Source organism: Ornithorhynchus anatinus, chromosome 9, assembly GCF_004115215.2.
Source record: "Ornithorhynchus anatinus isolate Pmale09 chromosome 9, mOrnAna1.pri.v4, whole genome shotgun sequence".
Taxonomy (NCBI): Eukaryota; Metazoa; Chordata; class Mammalia; order Monotremata; family Ornithorhynchidae; genus Ornithorhynchus; species Ornithorhynchus anatinus.
In genome coordinates, this window is record NC_041736.1 from 47,898,255 (window position 1) to 47,915,382 (window position 17,128).

General features: G+C 42.3%; 1 protein-coding gene across 2 annotated transcripts in view; it reads left to right on the forward strand.

Annotated features, from left to right (window-relative positions):
• Window positions 1-17,128, forward strand: part of HAO1 (hydroxyacid oxidase 1) — a 48,703-nt gene that overhangs the window by 19,130 nt on the left and 12,445 nt on the right. For both annotated transcript variants that reach the window (XM_007672098.3, XM_039913110.1), the window contains exon 3: window positions 6,023-6,278. In XM_007672098.3, the coding sequence (XP_007670288.1) occupies window positions 6,023-6,278 (256 nt within the window). The remainder of the gene's footprint in view (window positions 1-6,022; window positions 6,279-17,128) is intronic.

A 17,128-nucleotide genomic window follows, 5' to 3' on the forward strand; every position in this document is an offset into this window, starting at 1 on the left:
CAGCACTTGGTTAAGCTACACACTGTTCTGGATGAAATTCAAAGTGTAGTTTGGGCAGTGAGGCTGTTAAACTACTAGAGGTGAAGTGAAGTCTGTGACACTTTCTGAGAATCACGACTGAAGTATTAGGGGAAGGAGCATGGAAAAGATGATCGCCGATCTCTCGATATCCCTTGTAACCCTATTACGCTATTCGATAATCCATCATTGAGATGGAATGGTCCTTGTTCGATTCCATTAGCATATGCTCCCAGAAACTTACAAAATGTAAGAATAAGAAGAATAATAAGTGTTATGGTTGGTCACGGAAGGGTGGGAAAGGAGTCTTAGTGCCCTGTCATGGTGACAGCGTATCAGAAGGGCCAACGACCATGTGTGTAGTTCAGTATTGTGCCACCAGTGAAAACAGGCCTCCGGAACTAACGACATTTAGTTATTTTGCTGCTACACATTCAGACAGGAGACTCACGTAAAATGACTGGAAAGATTATGCTGGCTTTCCTGGCCTAGCTAGCAGTGTTTAAATTCATTAAGTTCCCCAAATTTCAAATTGGGAGCCGTTTGACTATTTCTGAATATTTCAAGCATAACCGAGCTGGAAGTTCTGTTCTTCCCATTAGGTCACTGACTTCTGCACCGTATTTCTGGGCAATCTCAATAGCAATTTTTATTCATTCGGTACACAACGTTAATTGTGTTTTAGCTACTCCATATAATCACGGTTCCTGAATGGAAAAGGCTGACATATCCAATGGACTCTAAGGTGCATATTTATACAAACAGTCCAGAATGACAGACCTTGCTTTTAGATCAACACAACCATTTTGTACTTTGTCATTACATATTTTTCCCATTACATAATGACTTCCTGCACAGATGACAAAATGCATTTTCGCAACAGAATTCTTTTCGGCACAGCTGTTTTGTGGACAGAGTCACTGCGAGAGCTTTTGGATCAAATGCACTTCATCAAGAAAATAACTTTGGGCACTTCAAACGTTTTCTTCCTCCTTAGACACCATAGTTTTGGAAAGTCAGTTCCCACTTTGCAAAAATGTTATCTATTTAGAGGGACTCCAAGAGAATAGTTTCAGTCTTTACTCTGGAAACCTGATACCCAGTGACAACTTAAGGTCAGATTCACGAGATTTTGTCATTCTGGCCCCGTTGGGCCAATATGATTTGCCACTTCCCAGAGAGGTCCCCAAAGGAAGAGGCCGAAAGAAATAAACAGCAACTTGAGAACGATACAGAGCATTCCCCAGGCCGTGTATAAGTCACTATGACCACCTGTACTCCCTTTGGCCTTCATGTACTGTTTTCTTTAGTACATGCGGCCTTCCCTTTCCAGCCAGGATTTTATCAACTATGCTTTTGAGAAGGTACTCTAATATTTTGTAAATCATTTTTGCTAAGATAATATGCCGTTGGGAGTGGCCACCATTTTCAGGGGTGGAGCAGCATGGCCTAATGGAAGAGCGCAAGCCTGGGTTCTAATCTCGGCTCTGCCACTTGCCTGCTGGGCCTTGAGCATAGAGAAAATTGAGGAATGATAACTCTTTTCCTGCTGGTATCTTTCTTTTGATTTATTTCCTCACTGAGATTTATTATTTAGAGCTACTCTCTTACTCTTTACTGTATATTTGTCATTTAATATCTCTGGTATTCCCCATTAGATTATACATTCCTCACTCAGATACTTTGCCTTTTACTCCTTTCCTAGGTTCCCCAAACACCTAGTACAGTGCTCTAAATCCAACTGATACTGATACCAACCTTGATCAACCCTTTGATCTCCTTAACCCTGTACTTTTCAGCTTTATGTTTTGGAGTTGCACCAAGTGGTCTCAAGAGGCTAAACTTCCAGGAACTCTCTAATGGGAGGGAGAGATCTAAAATAACACCAAGACATAATTAACTTGAAGAAACGACTCTTTACATCTAAAGTAAACGGCAACTGCTTATTGTAATCTTTCCTTAGAAAACCAATGAGCCAGTCTAAATGACCTGGGTGAGTATAGTCTGATGTTCTGTGAAGCCCTCGTTGAAACCAGTCAATCAATAAGTGGTCTTTATTGACTGCTTACTGTGTGCAGAGCACTGTACTAAGCACTTGGGAGAGATGGTAGACATGATCCCTGCTCTAATCCATTGGTGGATCTAATTAACCTGGATCCCCCTGCATGCTAGCTAGCCATGCCTCTTGTCCTCTTCTCTCTTCAATTTGCCAGTAAAGGTGAGGAAATAAGAGGTTGTTGACAGATACCCTTGTCCCCATCTCTCTCTGCAGCCAGAGCTATTAGATGAGTGAATTTAGCGGCTACCCACAGAGAACTCCATTAGATAAAAAAAAGGGGTCTTCTTCTGTAGCTTTCCCAGAAGGTATTGGAATGCTCAGCCCACAGTGGGTTCCTAATAAATACTGATGACTTGGGTAATGAATGCCTCTTACTGAATCTCAGCCTACTGTCGCTGAATCAATCAATCAATCAATGGTATTTTAGGGCTTACTATATGCAGAGCGCTATATTGAACTATAGTTTGTCCCAGAAAGCTGCTTTTGGGGATTAGTGAGGTTGGAATGGAATATTTTACCATTATGGCAGTACATGGGAGTCTTGTTAAAGAAGGGGGGCCCTTCTGCCTCAATATCCATGTCCCTCTCCTCCCTCCACCCCTCGCGAAGATATCAGAGATTATGGAAGATGTAGCTCTGGCTCCCATTATAATGAAAGTTTCACCTACTCTACAGTAAATGTTTGATAATGGTAATTCTCTAAAATAAAATGTTGAAATAGGTTTCAATCGATCAATTAGCGGTATTTACTGTGTGAAAGTACTGTACCTAAGTCCTTGGGAGAATTAGATGCATTCAAAGACTTCAAGTAGGCTCATTTTGATTGTCTCTATCTGTTGTCGAATTGTACATTCCAAGCATTTACTACAGTGTTCAGCACATAGTAAGCACTCGGTAAATACTATTGAATGAATGAATTGAATGAATTTTAACTGAAGTTCTGTCATCAGTTTTGAAGGCAATATAAAATGAAAGTACACAGTGCTTTGCCTTTAGTTAATGTCTTTAGTTTAAAATTCTTAAAGCTTTACAACTTTATAAAACTATTAGTTTCAGGACATACCTTCGAGAAAGGGAGTAAATAGTTGTTATTTATTAAACCTATTTTGCAGATTGATAAACTGTAATTTTTACAGAATTGTCAAGCAAATAGTTATCAACTGAACTCTCAGCACAGAATGTCAGACATAATATGCAGTCACTTTGAAATGGTAATTTTGTTCCCTATGGCAGTTTCAGGGAAATGTCTAGGTATTTTAGGTACTTAAATGATGGTAAGAAAAATGGTCCTCAAAAAGTGGACTCGATGTCTTTTGATTTTGATAACTCAATTCCTGGTCAGTTCATTCATTCATTCAATCATATTTATCAGGTGAAGAAAGTACCTAGCAAAGCAGTGTAGACAGCAAATCTGAGTAATTATGTTCAAAATATCTTAAATTTTGAAACATTTTAGTAATTAGTTGAATTATTGAGCTACAATTGAATAGGGTCCTTTGGGCCTGGATCATCTAGATAAAAAGATTTGGACTAACCCAGTGATGCTACTGGAAAAATAAAAATCAGACTATAATCTTCAGTCCCCCTCTCGATAGGAATGAGTAAATGTACGTCCCTCCATGTGACTATTTGTTTTGAATTTTATTAATGTATTTTCTTAAGTTCAAGGAGAAAATAAACAGGGAAAAGGGAATGCTTTGTGGATTCTGATGAATTATGATGTTTTTGATGTCTAGTTAGTCTGCCTCATGGAATCTATGGTTTCTGAGATTTATGACTCCCTTGCTGTTCCCTTTGTGGCGTAGTAAAACTGCGAGACAGAACACCAAAGCACTCTTGTTTCCCATATTGAATGCTAGGGTACAACATTACTGATTTGTTTGAAAATGCTGCTTGAAACTTTCCACTTTAAGAGATTTGTTAATCCTCATTTAATAAAACTTGTCATAAAGACCACTTTTTGGACATGAAAGAGTTGGTAGGTAAGAAGATGTTTTATACTTATACAGGTCCATTTACATTAAAAAATAACCATACTGTGGTAGACCAAGAAAAATAAGGTTCTAGAGACTGTCCACCTGAATAAAAGGGATTTCTGGATTTTTAAGGCATATTTTTCTCTATTTTTGCATGAAACGATAGATTTCTCTTAAAAGAATAAGTGTTAAATCCATAAAGCATAACTGTGGCTAGTTATCAAAACAAATTCCATTTTTAAACACTGAGCCCAAGCCCAAGCCCGGACTTTTAGGATCTTTTCCCAGGGCTGCTTCTCGTTGGCAGTGGCCATGTTACGTAAGCTCAGAGTAAACCAGTGAAGCTTGCAAAGGCGAGGCTTTATGTGCGTCTTCCCCATTTGAGTATAAGCTCCTTGTAGGAAGGGAATATGTCACTTCTTGTTTTCTACTCTCCAAATGCTTACTACTGTTCTCTGCAACCAGTAGGTGTTAAATAAATACTATTACTACTATCCACTACTTCTGGATCTCTTCGGCCTAAGGTGGTCTTCAATAACCAAGTGTAGGAGATCCAGAACTTAATAAATAAGTGAGGCAGTGTGAGGCACTGTGGGCTTATGGAAAGAAAACGGGACTGGTAATCAAGAGACCCAGGTTCCCTTATCTCTCCCATTAATAATAATAATAATGGTATTTTTTGAGCGCTTACTCGGTGCCAGGCACAGTACTAAGTGCTGGGTGGATACAAGCAAATTGGGTTTGACACAGTCCCTGTCCCACACAGGGCTCACAGTCTCCATCCCTGGCTCACTGGAAAGAGCACGGGCTTTGGAGTCAGAGGTCATGGGTTCAAACCCCGGCTCTGCCACTGGCCAGCTGTGTGACTTTGGGCAAGTCACTTAACTTCTCGGTGCCTCAGTTCCCTCATCTGTAAAATGGGGATTAAGACTGTGAGCCCCACGTGGGACAACCTGATTCCCCCGTGTCTACCCCAGCGCTTAGAACAGTGCTCGGCACCTAGTAAGCGCTTAACAAATACCAACATTATTATTATCCCCATTTTACAGATGAGGTAAATGAGGCACAGAGAAGTGAAGTGACTTACCTAAGGCCACACAGCAGACAAGTGGGGGAATGGGGATTAGAACCCATGATCTTCTGACTCCCAGATCCGGTCTCTCTCCCCTACCCCTCGCTGGGTCTGCTGTGTGACACTTTATCTCTGTGCTTCAGTTTCCTCATTTATAAAATGGGGAAAAGATACCTGGTCTTCACTACCTCTCTGATTGTGAGCCCCAAGTGGGACAGTGACTGTATCTGATTTGATTATCTCGTATCTTCTTCTGCCCTGAGTACAGTGCTGGGGACAGAGTGAGAGCTTAATACATGCACGATCGTCCCATGAGAACACATCCTGTTTGTAAAATTGTCTTAACATTCTTTAGCAGATGAAATAATTTTTTCCAATTCCTGCAGTTGCACCAAGGAGAATAATGCACTGATGTACTCTGAGAAGAAATAAAAACAAAACGGCCCAAAGCTTTTCTTCCCAGTCATAGAAAAGAATGAGGTAAATAAGTAAATTATGAACAAAAATGAATGAGTGTTTCAAAAGGAAAAAGTTATTTAAATATCACATTAGACTAGAAGTCATTATGTCTATGACTTTAAAAAAACGTATTTCTGCTTAGGTGTGTTATGTGCAAATATATGCTGTAGGCAAATAGAACTTGGAGCTACCGAAAATACCCACTTTACACTGTAGGCTTTCTCTGTTCCATAAAGTACCTGAGGTCCCCCTGAGACTAGGCCTCCGGTGGGTCTTATCAGGTCTCCAAAGTATGTATCCTTGGCACGTAGTAAGCATTCAACAAGTACCATTATTATTAAAGTCAGTGTGATGGAAGACTGAAAAGCAACAGGGTAAATTTTTGAAGTGTATTATTAGAAAGAACCTGTCTGATGGGAGCTGTGCCTTCTTTCTTAGCTTGCAGGGCTATGGGGACAGGAATGATGCTGAGCTCATGGGCCACCTCATCCATCGAAGAAGTCGCCCAAGCAGCCCCAGATGGAATTCGCTGGCTCCAGCTGTATATCTACAAAGACCGCGAGCTCACCAAGCAGCTCGTTGAGCGGGCAGAGAAGATGGGCTATAAAGCCATATTTTTGACTATGGACACTCCTTATCTAGGCAACCGCCTGGATGACACACGCAACCAGTTTCACCTTCCACCACATCTCAGGTACCTGCCATTTTGAAGAACGAGGATTAAGTTCTTTCTTCATTAGCTCTGGTCAGGATGCAGCTCGGCAGGCCAGCCAAATCTGCACCTGACCATCCGTAAATTTCACTCGAGCCACTATCTTCTGCACTAGAATAATTGGCTTAATTTCTCAACAAATTCCTCGCTTGCCATTTGAAGGATTTCCCTTTCTTCCATAGATTGCTGGGGAATGGTTAGTTACCATGCCAGAATGGAGGAGGTTGCCAAACTTTCATTTAAATCCATCCCAGGAGTAGGTATAAAAATTACACTTTTTGAGCAGGTTGCAATTTCTTGGTAAGGGGGGGATGATGAGGAGTAATATATGTAGGAGCAAGGACGACTAGTTTAGTTTTATATGCATTAAGTTTACGGTGCTGGTGGGCTATGCATTTCGTTATGGGCAGGGAATGTGTCATATTGTTACTTTGTATTGTGTTGTAATACGTGTCGTATTTAAGTTTGAGGAGGTTCCCAAACTTCCACTTAACTCCATCCCAGAAGAGGTTGATGTAAAAATTACACTTTTTGAGCAGGTTGCAATTTCCTAGTAAGGGGAGATGATGATGAGGAGTATATGTAGGAGGAAGGGCGACTAGTTTGGTTTTAGATACATTTAGTTTGAGATGCTGGTGGGCTATGCATGTCGTTGTGGGCAGGGAATGTGTCGTATTGTATTTTGTATCACTTAGTACAGTGCTCTGCACACGGTAAGTGCTCAATAAATACGACTGACTGACTGAGATGTCCTGGATTAGATTCCAGGATTCTGAAATTTGTAGAGCTCCTCACAATACATGCCGAAATAAGAAATGGAAAAGGACACAAGAATTTTCATTTGGGTTCCAGGTATCCAAAAGATCCCAAATCAACCGTCCAATGGTATTTACTTAGTGCTTATCATGTGCAGAGCACTGTACTAAGCTCTTGGGAGAGTACAATACAACAGAGTTGGTGGACATGATTAATTTATGCCTCTCTGGCCATTTTAGGGTGTGTGTGTGGTTTTATATGACTGAAGTATGATCAGTGGACTTAAGATTGAATATGGAAGTATATTGAAGCCCAGTGGTTGGAGCATATGTAAAGTAGCATTATGATTAGTACAGTGGTTGGATAATATGGAAATTATTCCCCTGATGTTGGATAGTCTGCTTGAGTGATGCTTTTTCCAAGGATCAGGGTGATGTATAGGTTTGTGTTGAATGCAAAGAGAAAAAGAAAGCATTCCAGGTTTGACTGACAGTAAAATCAATGTGTACTCATCCACACGCGTGCACTCTGCATGAAAGTACACACACACACAAACACACCCACCCACCCTCCCGCCCCCACCCCCGCCTTATAATTTTCTTCATCTGGTTTTCCAGAGCATCAGGTAAGCTTGTTCTACACTAAATAAGCTGAACAAATTAAATCAAAACTCTCATCACTGATGAATCTTTGTCTGGGCTTTAGTCTTTGGTTTTTGATTTTTGAATTTCAACCAAAAGTCCGCATATCATCTTATACGCTTGCCTGGATTTTCCACTTCCTCAGATATTTTTCCATTCACATATTAGCCAAACATTTCATAAATATTTTCCTGTAACTATGTGGTTATACATACTGTGGAAAAAACAGTTGTAAAGCCACATTTTTAGGGGCTATATTAGATAAATAAAAACAAAACTGTATCTATAACTTTATCAGTGTACCTGCATATATGAATTCTAATGGGTTCGAGTAATACGTTGAGTAACGTGAGAATATAAGAGGAAGGGAATAATGTGGATAAAATACTGAGACGGGAATAGGATATTGTATAAATTATCTGGATAAAGTACAGAATTTCCAAATTAGGAGACTGATGTTATTGCAAATCATAATACTGATGAGAACCCATAAGTACTTCTGCCTGTTTATTCCTATCAGTGCAACCTATATTTTACAGGGTTTATAGATCCTTATGAATGATAAATCGTAATGGGAAAGTGCACATACACACAATATATGCCCTAAATTTCTGGCTTGTAACTCTTGTTCCCTTTGGCTTACGCGGTGCCACTCTGCAGAGTCGGAAGGTTAGAGTTCTCTCCTTTCACTTTGTTCCTGGGATATCGCCCAAGTGACGCGGAGGGCTAGAAGACAAAGGCCCTTTTTGTTTTCCGAATCTTACGGGGTGGACGGGACTCCGCAGCTTGTCATATCCACCGTCTGAAGATGACCAAATAATTGGTAACACATCCAGGTTACAGGGGATACAGGAAACCCCCACAGCCTGCTTCGCCCTGCCTCTCGGAGGGAACACTAGCTCCATTTGTTACAGGCTTCTGTGCGGCTCCAGCCCCTTCTGGTTAGCTACTCATCGTACCCCGACCAGCACCAGAAGGCAGAGTTCACTCTCCTAATGGGAGGCCCAGGCTTCCGCTCAAGTTCCATTCGCCCTAAGAGCACATTCGTTACAGCATGATATGAAATCTGTCTTATTTCTGCGACTGACCTTATTCACAGGGGGTGAAGCCTGGCTTTTTAAACGTGAGGTTTGGCAGGCGGTGGAGGCAGGAAATCCAGAAGAGAACGAGTCTGTAAGAGTTGGTTTCTTGCGGGCTTTGCTGCTTACATTTTCTCCCCCTTCAGATGTTGGAGGAAGAGGAGGCTGGGCTTCTTGCCTGATCGTGGCTGGGGGGTTCCTGGGATTTGAACTTCCCTCTCCTGCCGATCGGCGGAATACAGTCGGTACAGTCAGTACCTTTGTAATGTGCCCCGTTCATTGAACGATAGAAGTTTTAGGGAACGTTCTCCTCCCAGTATGAGACTGCCTTGGGGACCACACGACCCGCAGATTGGCTTGAGTGGATGCGGTGGAGGAAGGGACAGCTGAGTGTATGGACACGACTTCGATCGAGTATGATTATGCTCGCCTTTTCAGCCTCCGCCTCGGCCTTGACTCTCCCTAACCATACGTACTTTGTATTTCAATCAATCCGTGGTATTTATTCAGAACGCTGTACCAAGCGCTTAGAGGAGCATTTTTGATAATCATTGTCTTGTAGAAAATTCTCTTTTGGGGGCCCAGATCTGCCTGAGGCAACCCAAACTAAAGAACCAACCCCAGATTCCACTTGGCAGATGGGAGTAACTCTTTCGTCCCCACTTGAGAACCCCCCCCAGGAATTCTGACGTCCTCAAGCACACCTGCTTGACAAAGGACATTTCCAGACAGTCATCACCTGTTCTCCTGCTCTGCTGTCAAAACGGGCTGGGAAGAAGTCCTTCAGTGTCATTCCCATAATCCCTAATCCCGTCTAATATAACGCATTTGAGTTCACCATGCTGAATTGAGACAAATATTTCTAGCAAGACATCGTCATTTCCTACTAGGCAAGATCTCTCCAACTGTCCTAATTATAATCCTGACGTTTCTTAAGTTCTGAGTGCCTGGTGAAGATACAAGGAGAGGAAGTCAGACACCGTCCCTGTACCACATGGGGCTCGCAATCTTATCCTCATTTTACAGATGAGGAAACTGAGGTCCAGAATGGTTGAATGATTCATCTGTCAGTCATTTGTTTTCACTGAGTGCTTACTGTGTGCAGAGTGCCATACTGAGCACTTGGGAGAGTATAATATAACAGAATTGGTAGACGTGTTCCCGGCCCACAAGGAGCTAACGGTCTAGAATTAGACCCTGGACAGCCTTATACCCAGCAGGCCACTGGCAACGCAAGGACTAAATTCCAGGCGTCCTGACTGTCAGTGATCTTTCGACTAGGCCATGCTGGAATATTTGTACGTTCCATTTTCAGACCCATCTCTCCTGTGGATTTTCTTTTTCTGTGCACTTTGGAAAGGAGAAAGGAATGGAGAGGTCTTTTACCGTTTTACATTTTTTTCCGTGATCTTGCTTTTCTGCACATTGGTTGTCAGAGAGCAAGAAAGCCTTCTCTCAGTCTAACAATTCTCCTCGGTGCTTAAGGGTAAATTGTTGCTCAGTTCTAGATTTGCAGACTCTAGACTCTAGCCTGGAAGAGGAGAGTAAAACTTCCTATGTGCCTTCAGTAATATGATGAATGCCATGGCTAATGACTTGATTACTTGGCTCTCCCCTCTAAGATGACAGAGGATGGAAGATTTTGATCTAGTGAGATGTGAAATGGAAAGCAATCTTCCTGCCCGCTTCCTCCTTCTTCATCTGAAGTGGGTGTCCTCTTATTGCAAATAGAGAATCATTGCCTGAATGGAAGCAGTTTCGATTGTTGTGGGCAGCTCAACTGCTGTGTGATCTTGGGCAAGTCACTTAACTTCCCTTTGCCTGTTACGTCATCTGTAAAATGGGGATTAAGACCTGTGAACCCAACGTGGGACATGGACCTGATTAACTTGTACCTACCTCAGCCCTTAGTAGAGAAGCAGCGTTGCCTAGTGGATAGACCATGGGCCTGGGAGTCAGAAGGTCATGGGTTCTAATTCCTCCTCTGCCCCTCGTCTGCTGTGTGACCTTGGGCAAGTCACTTCACTTCTCTGGGCCTCAATAATCTCATCTGTAAAACGGGTCTAGAGGCTGTGAGTCCCTGTGGGACAGGGACTGTGTCCAACCTGATTTGCCCCTATGCACACCAGCGCTTAGTACAGTGCCTGGAACAGAGTAAGGGCTTAACAAATACCATTAGTATATTATAGTATATAGTATATTATATTTTTAGTATTATAATAACACTGAAAGTATTTGTTAAGCGTTTACTATGTGCCAGACACTGAACTAAGCACTGGGGTTCACCCAAGAAAATAGGGTTGGACAAAGTCCATGTCCCACCTGGGGCTTACAGAATCAATCCCCATTTTACAGATGAGGTAACTGAGGCCAAGAGAAGTGAAGTGACTTACCCAAAGTCACCCAGCAGATATTAATAATAAGAATTAAGGAATTGGTTAAGCGCTTACTATGTGCTAGGCACTATTCTTAGCTCTATGGTAGATACAAGATAATTGGGTTGAATACAGTCCCTTTCTTAACGTGGAGCTCGAGTCATAATCCCCGTTTTACAGGTGAGGGAACTGAGGCAGAGAGAAGTGAAGTGACTTGCCCAAGGTCACATAACAGACAAGTGGTGGAGTTGGGATTAGAACCCATGACCTTCTGACTCCCAGGCCCCTGCTCTATCCATTAGGCCTCGCTGCTTCTCTACTAAGTGCTGGGGTAGATACAAGCTAATCAGGTTGGACACAGTCCACGGCCCACGTGGGGCTCACAGTCACTTCACAGATGAGGTAGCTGAAGCACAGAGCAGTTAAATGCTTTGCCAAAAGTCACACAGCAGACAAGTGTCAGAGCCAGGATTAGAACCCCGATTGATTAGATTCTAATCCCATCTCCATCGCTTGTATGCTGTGTGACCTAGGCAATCAATCAGGCAATGGCATTTATTGTGGGTTTACTGGGTGCACCAAGCTCTTGGGAAAGTACAACACAACAGAATTAGCAGACACATTCCTTGCCCACAACAAGCTTACACTTACAGTCTAGTGGGAGCTTACCATCCCTGTGTTTTAGTTACCCTAATTGTAAAATGAGGATTAAATCCTATTCCCTCCTACTGTGAGCCCCAGGTGGGACAAAACTCTGTCCAACCCGATTATCTTATATCTACCTCAGCACTTGGTACAGTGGTTGACACATAGTAAGTGTTCATCAAGTACCACATTAAAAAGGGGTTGGGGAGAGAATAGGTATTGAATCCCCATTTTATGGATGAGGAAATTCAAGCACAGAAAATTAAAATGATCTGCCCAAGGTCACAGAGCAGACAAGTGGCATGATCAGGATTAGAACCCAGCTCCTCTAACCACTAGTCCCGTGTTTTTCCCACTAGGCCATGCTGCTTCTCTTTGGGAATGGCCACAAATAGGGCTTGTGTTGGACATGCTTTAGCTGCTGGGAGGTATTTGTGGGGGGAGATTCATCCCGACTCTCTCCTTCACTATTATGTCCAGATAGGTATCCCTTTGTGGTTTTAAATTAGCCTGTCCTCCCACCCACCTAGTTGGGTGGGGAGGAGGGGTGGGGCGTGAGTAGATGGAGAATGGCTATCATCTTCATTCTCTTTACCTGCAATTTCTAAGACCTAACGCTAACTTCCTTAAAGAGCTAAAGTCATGTATGTCAGAGACGTAGATGGCAAACGCATTCAGGGGAAACGGGTTGATTTTCTCAAGGCTGTTGTAGGGATCTAGAAGATTTTACCCAGAAGGAAAGCCGGTGATCATGGGATCAGTAAATTCCTATATCAACCTCTATATCAAACCTATATCAAACACCCATATCAAATGTTTCTTGATTAATTTGATCCACCTATGCTATGTTATCATGTTGATGTTTTTCTTTAGTGAAACGAAATACTTTAAAATGAAAAACATGTGCTTTATATGTCATGATTCAAATAAAAATGGCATTCATGGGGGTTTCTGTGAGCCATAGGTAAAATTCTCCAATGCAGGCCTCTGTCAAGTTATCTGAAAACTTTTTCTTGGCTTATGACTTTGAACAAAGTTTCAAAGTAACAACAAGGTGCCATTGTGCACTGAAATTTCTGTAAGGCAACATTCATTCAAGTGTTGATCTGCATTCTGCAGTCCAAGAAAAACAAGAGTTATTTATATAATCTTATCCACGTTTCTGTTTTTGCCTAACCACCCCATGCCCCACAAAGCAACAGCTAAATGCTTGCGAAGGGAGTGAAGCACAAATACAGATGTTTTTCCTTTTCTGTCATGATATGTTTTATATTGACCAGGGCATTTTCCCTACATTAAAACACATATCATGGTTTGGGGTTACCACGGGCAGCAAACCATCAGAGCACAGTCTCCAATAATCAAAGAGATATTAGCCATTGACTGTGGAATAATACAGCTCCCCTGTTTAGGCAAATCATCAGTGGTATTTATTCAATGCTTCCTATGTGCAGAACACTGTAATAAACACTTGGGAGAGTTCAGTATGAAAGACTTGGTAGACAAGCTTACGGTCTAGAGGAAATGCTTAGGAAATGATTATGTAAGATTCAGTGCTTCAGAGGAAAATCATTACTTAAATCCACCAGATAAATACTTAATGCCTAAAATACACTTAGTCATATAGTAAAAAAGAAAACTATTTTTGATCTCATTTAACCGGCTAATTTGCTAGTGTAACGTCACTCCTCTGACTGGTAACAGTGAATCATTCTATCATTCTATCATTGTTCCGCTGAATGCAGAAATCTACAAGAGTGTGAAGTCTCTCTACCTGGGAAGACTTTTCATAAGGCGACTTTAGAGGAAGCTGGAAGTGTGGCTAGTTCATATCCTTTCAATAATATAAGAAACTCAATTTACAGAGCTAACTGTTTTAACTCAGTATTAGGGCATTTGAAAGGTCACTGTTGTGGGAAAGGAGGATTTTGCCTTCGCTAAGCTTACGTGGGACAAATCTTAGATCAGGTTGAAAAGAATGAGCAAAATCCCTGTTCCTTAATGGCTTAATGAAATCTGCTTGTTAACCCATCAACAATAAGGGGAGCTGAGCCAGTCCCAATGTACTGACATTTTAATGCAGCCTGGCGTGTCTTTGGGACTTTTAGTTTTTAGCATAGTACTTATTTAGCACTTACTGTGTGCTAAGCCTTGTTCTAATTTCTGGGATCGAAATAAGATAAGCAGGTTGGACACAGTTCCTGTCCCAAGTGAACAGGGGAGGGAGAACCAATATTAAATCCTCATTTTACAGGTGAGGAAATAATAATAATAATAATGATTGCGGTACTTATTAAGCATTTACTATGTGCCAAGCAGTGTTCTAACCACTAGGGTAGGAATGAGGTAATCAGGTTTGACCCAATCCCTGTCCTGGCTCACACTCTTAATCCCCATTTTACCTATTAGGGAACTGAGGCCCAGAGAAATGAAGTGACTTGCCCAAGGTCACACAGCAGCAGGCAAGTGTCACAGCCGGGATTAGACCCCAGTTCCTTCTGACTCCCAGGCCCATGCTGTAGCCACTAAGCCATACAGCTTCTCTACCTGAGGTGCAGAGAAGTTAGATGATCCTCCCAAGGTCCCAGAGCAGGCAGGTGGCACAGCTTGCATTAGACCCCATGTATCCCAACTCCCAGACTGATTTTTTTTTTCCATTAGACCATGCCGGGGCAACACACTTGGTGTGGAACCCTGCTGCTTTTAGGGGAAGAACTACAGGGGTGGGGAAGGTTGATAAAATGTGACAGTTCTGCCCTTAAATCTCTTCCACAAAAGAAAGACCATAACTCACTCAAGGCATTCTGCTGTCTCTGTCATCATCTAGGATCACCTCTGCCTCCTTTGCCTCCTGGCATCTGAGCTTTGACAGTTGCTTTGTGAAGGAAGACACCATCAGCAAGCAAATTATCTGAAGGGGAGGGGCCTGGTTGCGGTCATTATGGAAGAAACAAAAAACACCAACTTTAGATATTTCCCCCTAAATTTATGTCTCCATATTTGCCTTCCGATTGGTCCGGGACACACTCCATTGGCTCTAGAAGATCTCCGTGTCTCTCTTCGCCTTTGACAGACTACCCTGGGGATTTCCCAGACACCTGGGTGGCGATGATAACAGGAATGGAGCCTGGAAAAATCCCATAATGCTCTCTATCAATCGTGCAGCGTTCTGACATCAACATTCCTTGGCGTAGTCTCTGAGGTGGGATTAGTGGTATGTAGCTCCAAAAACATCGGTCTTGTTTGCATGGGTCTATTCCTGCTAATGTTCACTTAGAGCAGATGGTAGATTTTTCCTTATGCAGATTTGGGTTGGAAAGGAATTTTTCACTGGAACATTTCTTTCAAAAATACACCTGACCTAGAAGACACATGACATATAGCAGAGTATTTAAGATGGCATTATGAACAAAAAAAAGTGTGATTTTTTTTTTAGTTTGGCATGCTGGCATAATCTGGGAATAATAATAATACTGATAATAGTATTTGTGAAGAGCTTGCTATATACCAAGCACTGAGATAGATACAAGATAATCAGATCAGACCCAGGGTCTGTCCCACATGTAGATCAGAGTAATGGGGAGGGGGGAAAAAAGTATCCAATTCATTCATTCATTCAATAGTATTTGTTGAGCGCTTACTATGTGCAGAGCACTGTACTTAGCGCTTGGAATGTACAAATCGGATGTACAAATCCAATTCCTATTTTACATATGAGGAAACTGAGGCAAAGAGAAATGAAGTGACTTGCCCAGGGTCACACAGCAAGTAGAAGGCACAGCTGGAATTTGAACCTGAGTCTTTTGCCATCCAGTCTTATGGGAAGTAAGTCTGAGACATAGAAGAGAATGTGGAGGAATGGGGAAGCTGTGTGAAACTCTATCCAAGTTGCTGATGCTTTGTTCCTTCCTAGGGGCTCTCAGAAATATGATTTGACTGCGACGTAAAACACTTTGTCACGTAAGCAGTCCCTTGTTTGTGTAGCAGGAGTATCAGAGTCAATCAGTAGCTTTATTTAGTGTCAGTTAATCAGTCGTATTTATTGACTGCTTACTGTGTATACAAGTCAATCGTATTAAAGCTTACTGTGTGCAGAACACTCTACTAAGCACTTGGGAGAGTATGATATAACAATATGAAAGACACATTCCCTGCCCATAAGGAGCTTACAGTCTAGAAGAGGAGACAGATATTAATATAAATAAGTACATTTGGATATGTACATAAGTGCTATGGAGCTGAGGAGAGGGTGAATAAAGGGAGAAAACCAGGATGTCACAGGAGTGGAAGAAGAGAAAAAAAATGAGGTCTTATGGAAGCCCTCTTGGAGGATATGTGCCTTCAATAAAGCTTTGAAGGTGGGGAGAATGATTGTAAGATCTGAAGAGGGAAGGCTTTTCAGGCTTGATAGGATATGGGCGAGAGGTCAGCAGTGAGATAGATGAGATCGAGGTTCAGTGAGTATATTGGCATTGGAGAGGCGAAGTGTGCTGTCAGGGATATAGCAAGAGAAGAGCAAGGTGAGGTAGGCGAGGGCAAAATTGAGTGCTTTAAAGTAGATGGTAAGGAGTTTCTGTTTCATGTGGAGGTGAATGGGCAACCACTGGAGGTTCTTGAGGAGTGGGGAAACATGTCCTGAATGTTTCTGTAGAAAAATGACCCGGGCAGCAGAGTGAAGTATGGACTGGAGTGGGGAGAGACAGAAAGGGGGCTGATGTGGTAATCAAGGCAGGATAGGATAAGTGCTTACATTAACATGATTACAGTTTAGATGGAGAGGAAAGGGTGTGTTTTAGTAATATTGTGACGGTTGAGCCAACGGGACTTGGTTATAAATTGAATATGTGGGTTGAATGAGAGAGAGGACTCAAGGATAATGCCAAGGGTATGGGCTTGTGGGGCAGGAAGGATGGAGGTGATGTCTAAGTGATGGAAAAATCAGGGGGAGGACAGAGTTTAAGTAGGAAGATACAGAGTTCTGTTTTGGATATGTTAAGTTTGAGTTAAGTGACAGTAGGACATTCAAATGGAGATGTCTCCTGTGAAACTGCAGGGAGGGAGAGAGATCAGGGCTGGAGATATAGATTTGGGAATCATCTGCATAGAGGTGGTTGAAGCCATGGGAACGAATGAGTTCTCCGAGGGAGTGGGGGTAGATGGAGACTAGAAAGGGCACCAGAATTGAACCTTGAGGAACATCCACAGTTAGGGGTTGGGAGGCAGGGGAGGAGCTCACAAGAGACTGAGAATGAGCGGCCAGAGAGACGGGAGGCGTACCGGGGGAGAACGGTGTCAGTGAGGCAGAGGGTGGGTAAGAGGTTGTTTTCAATGTAAAA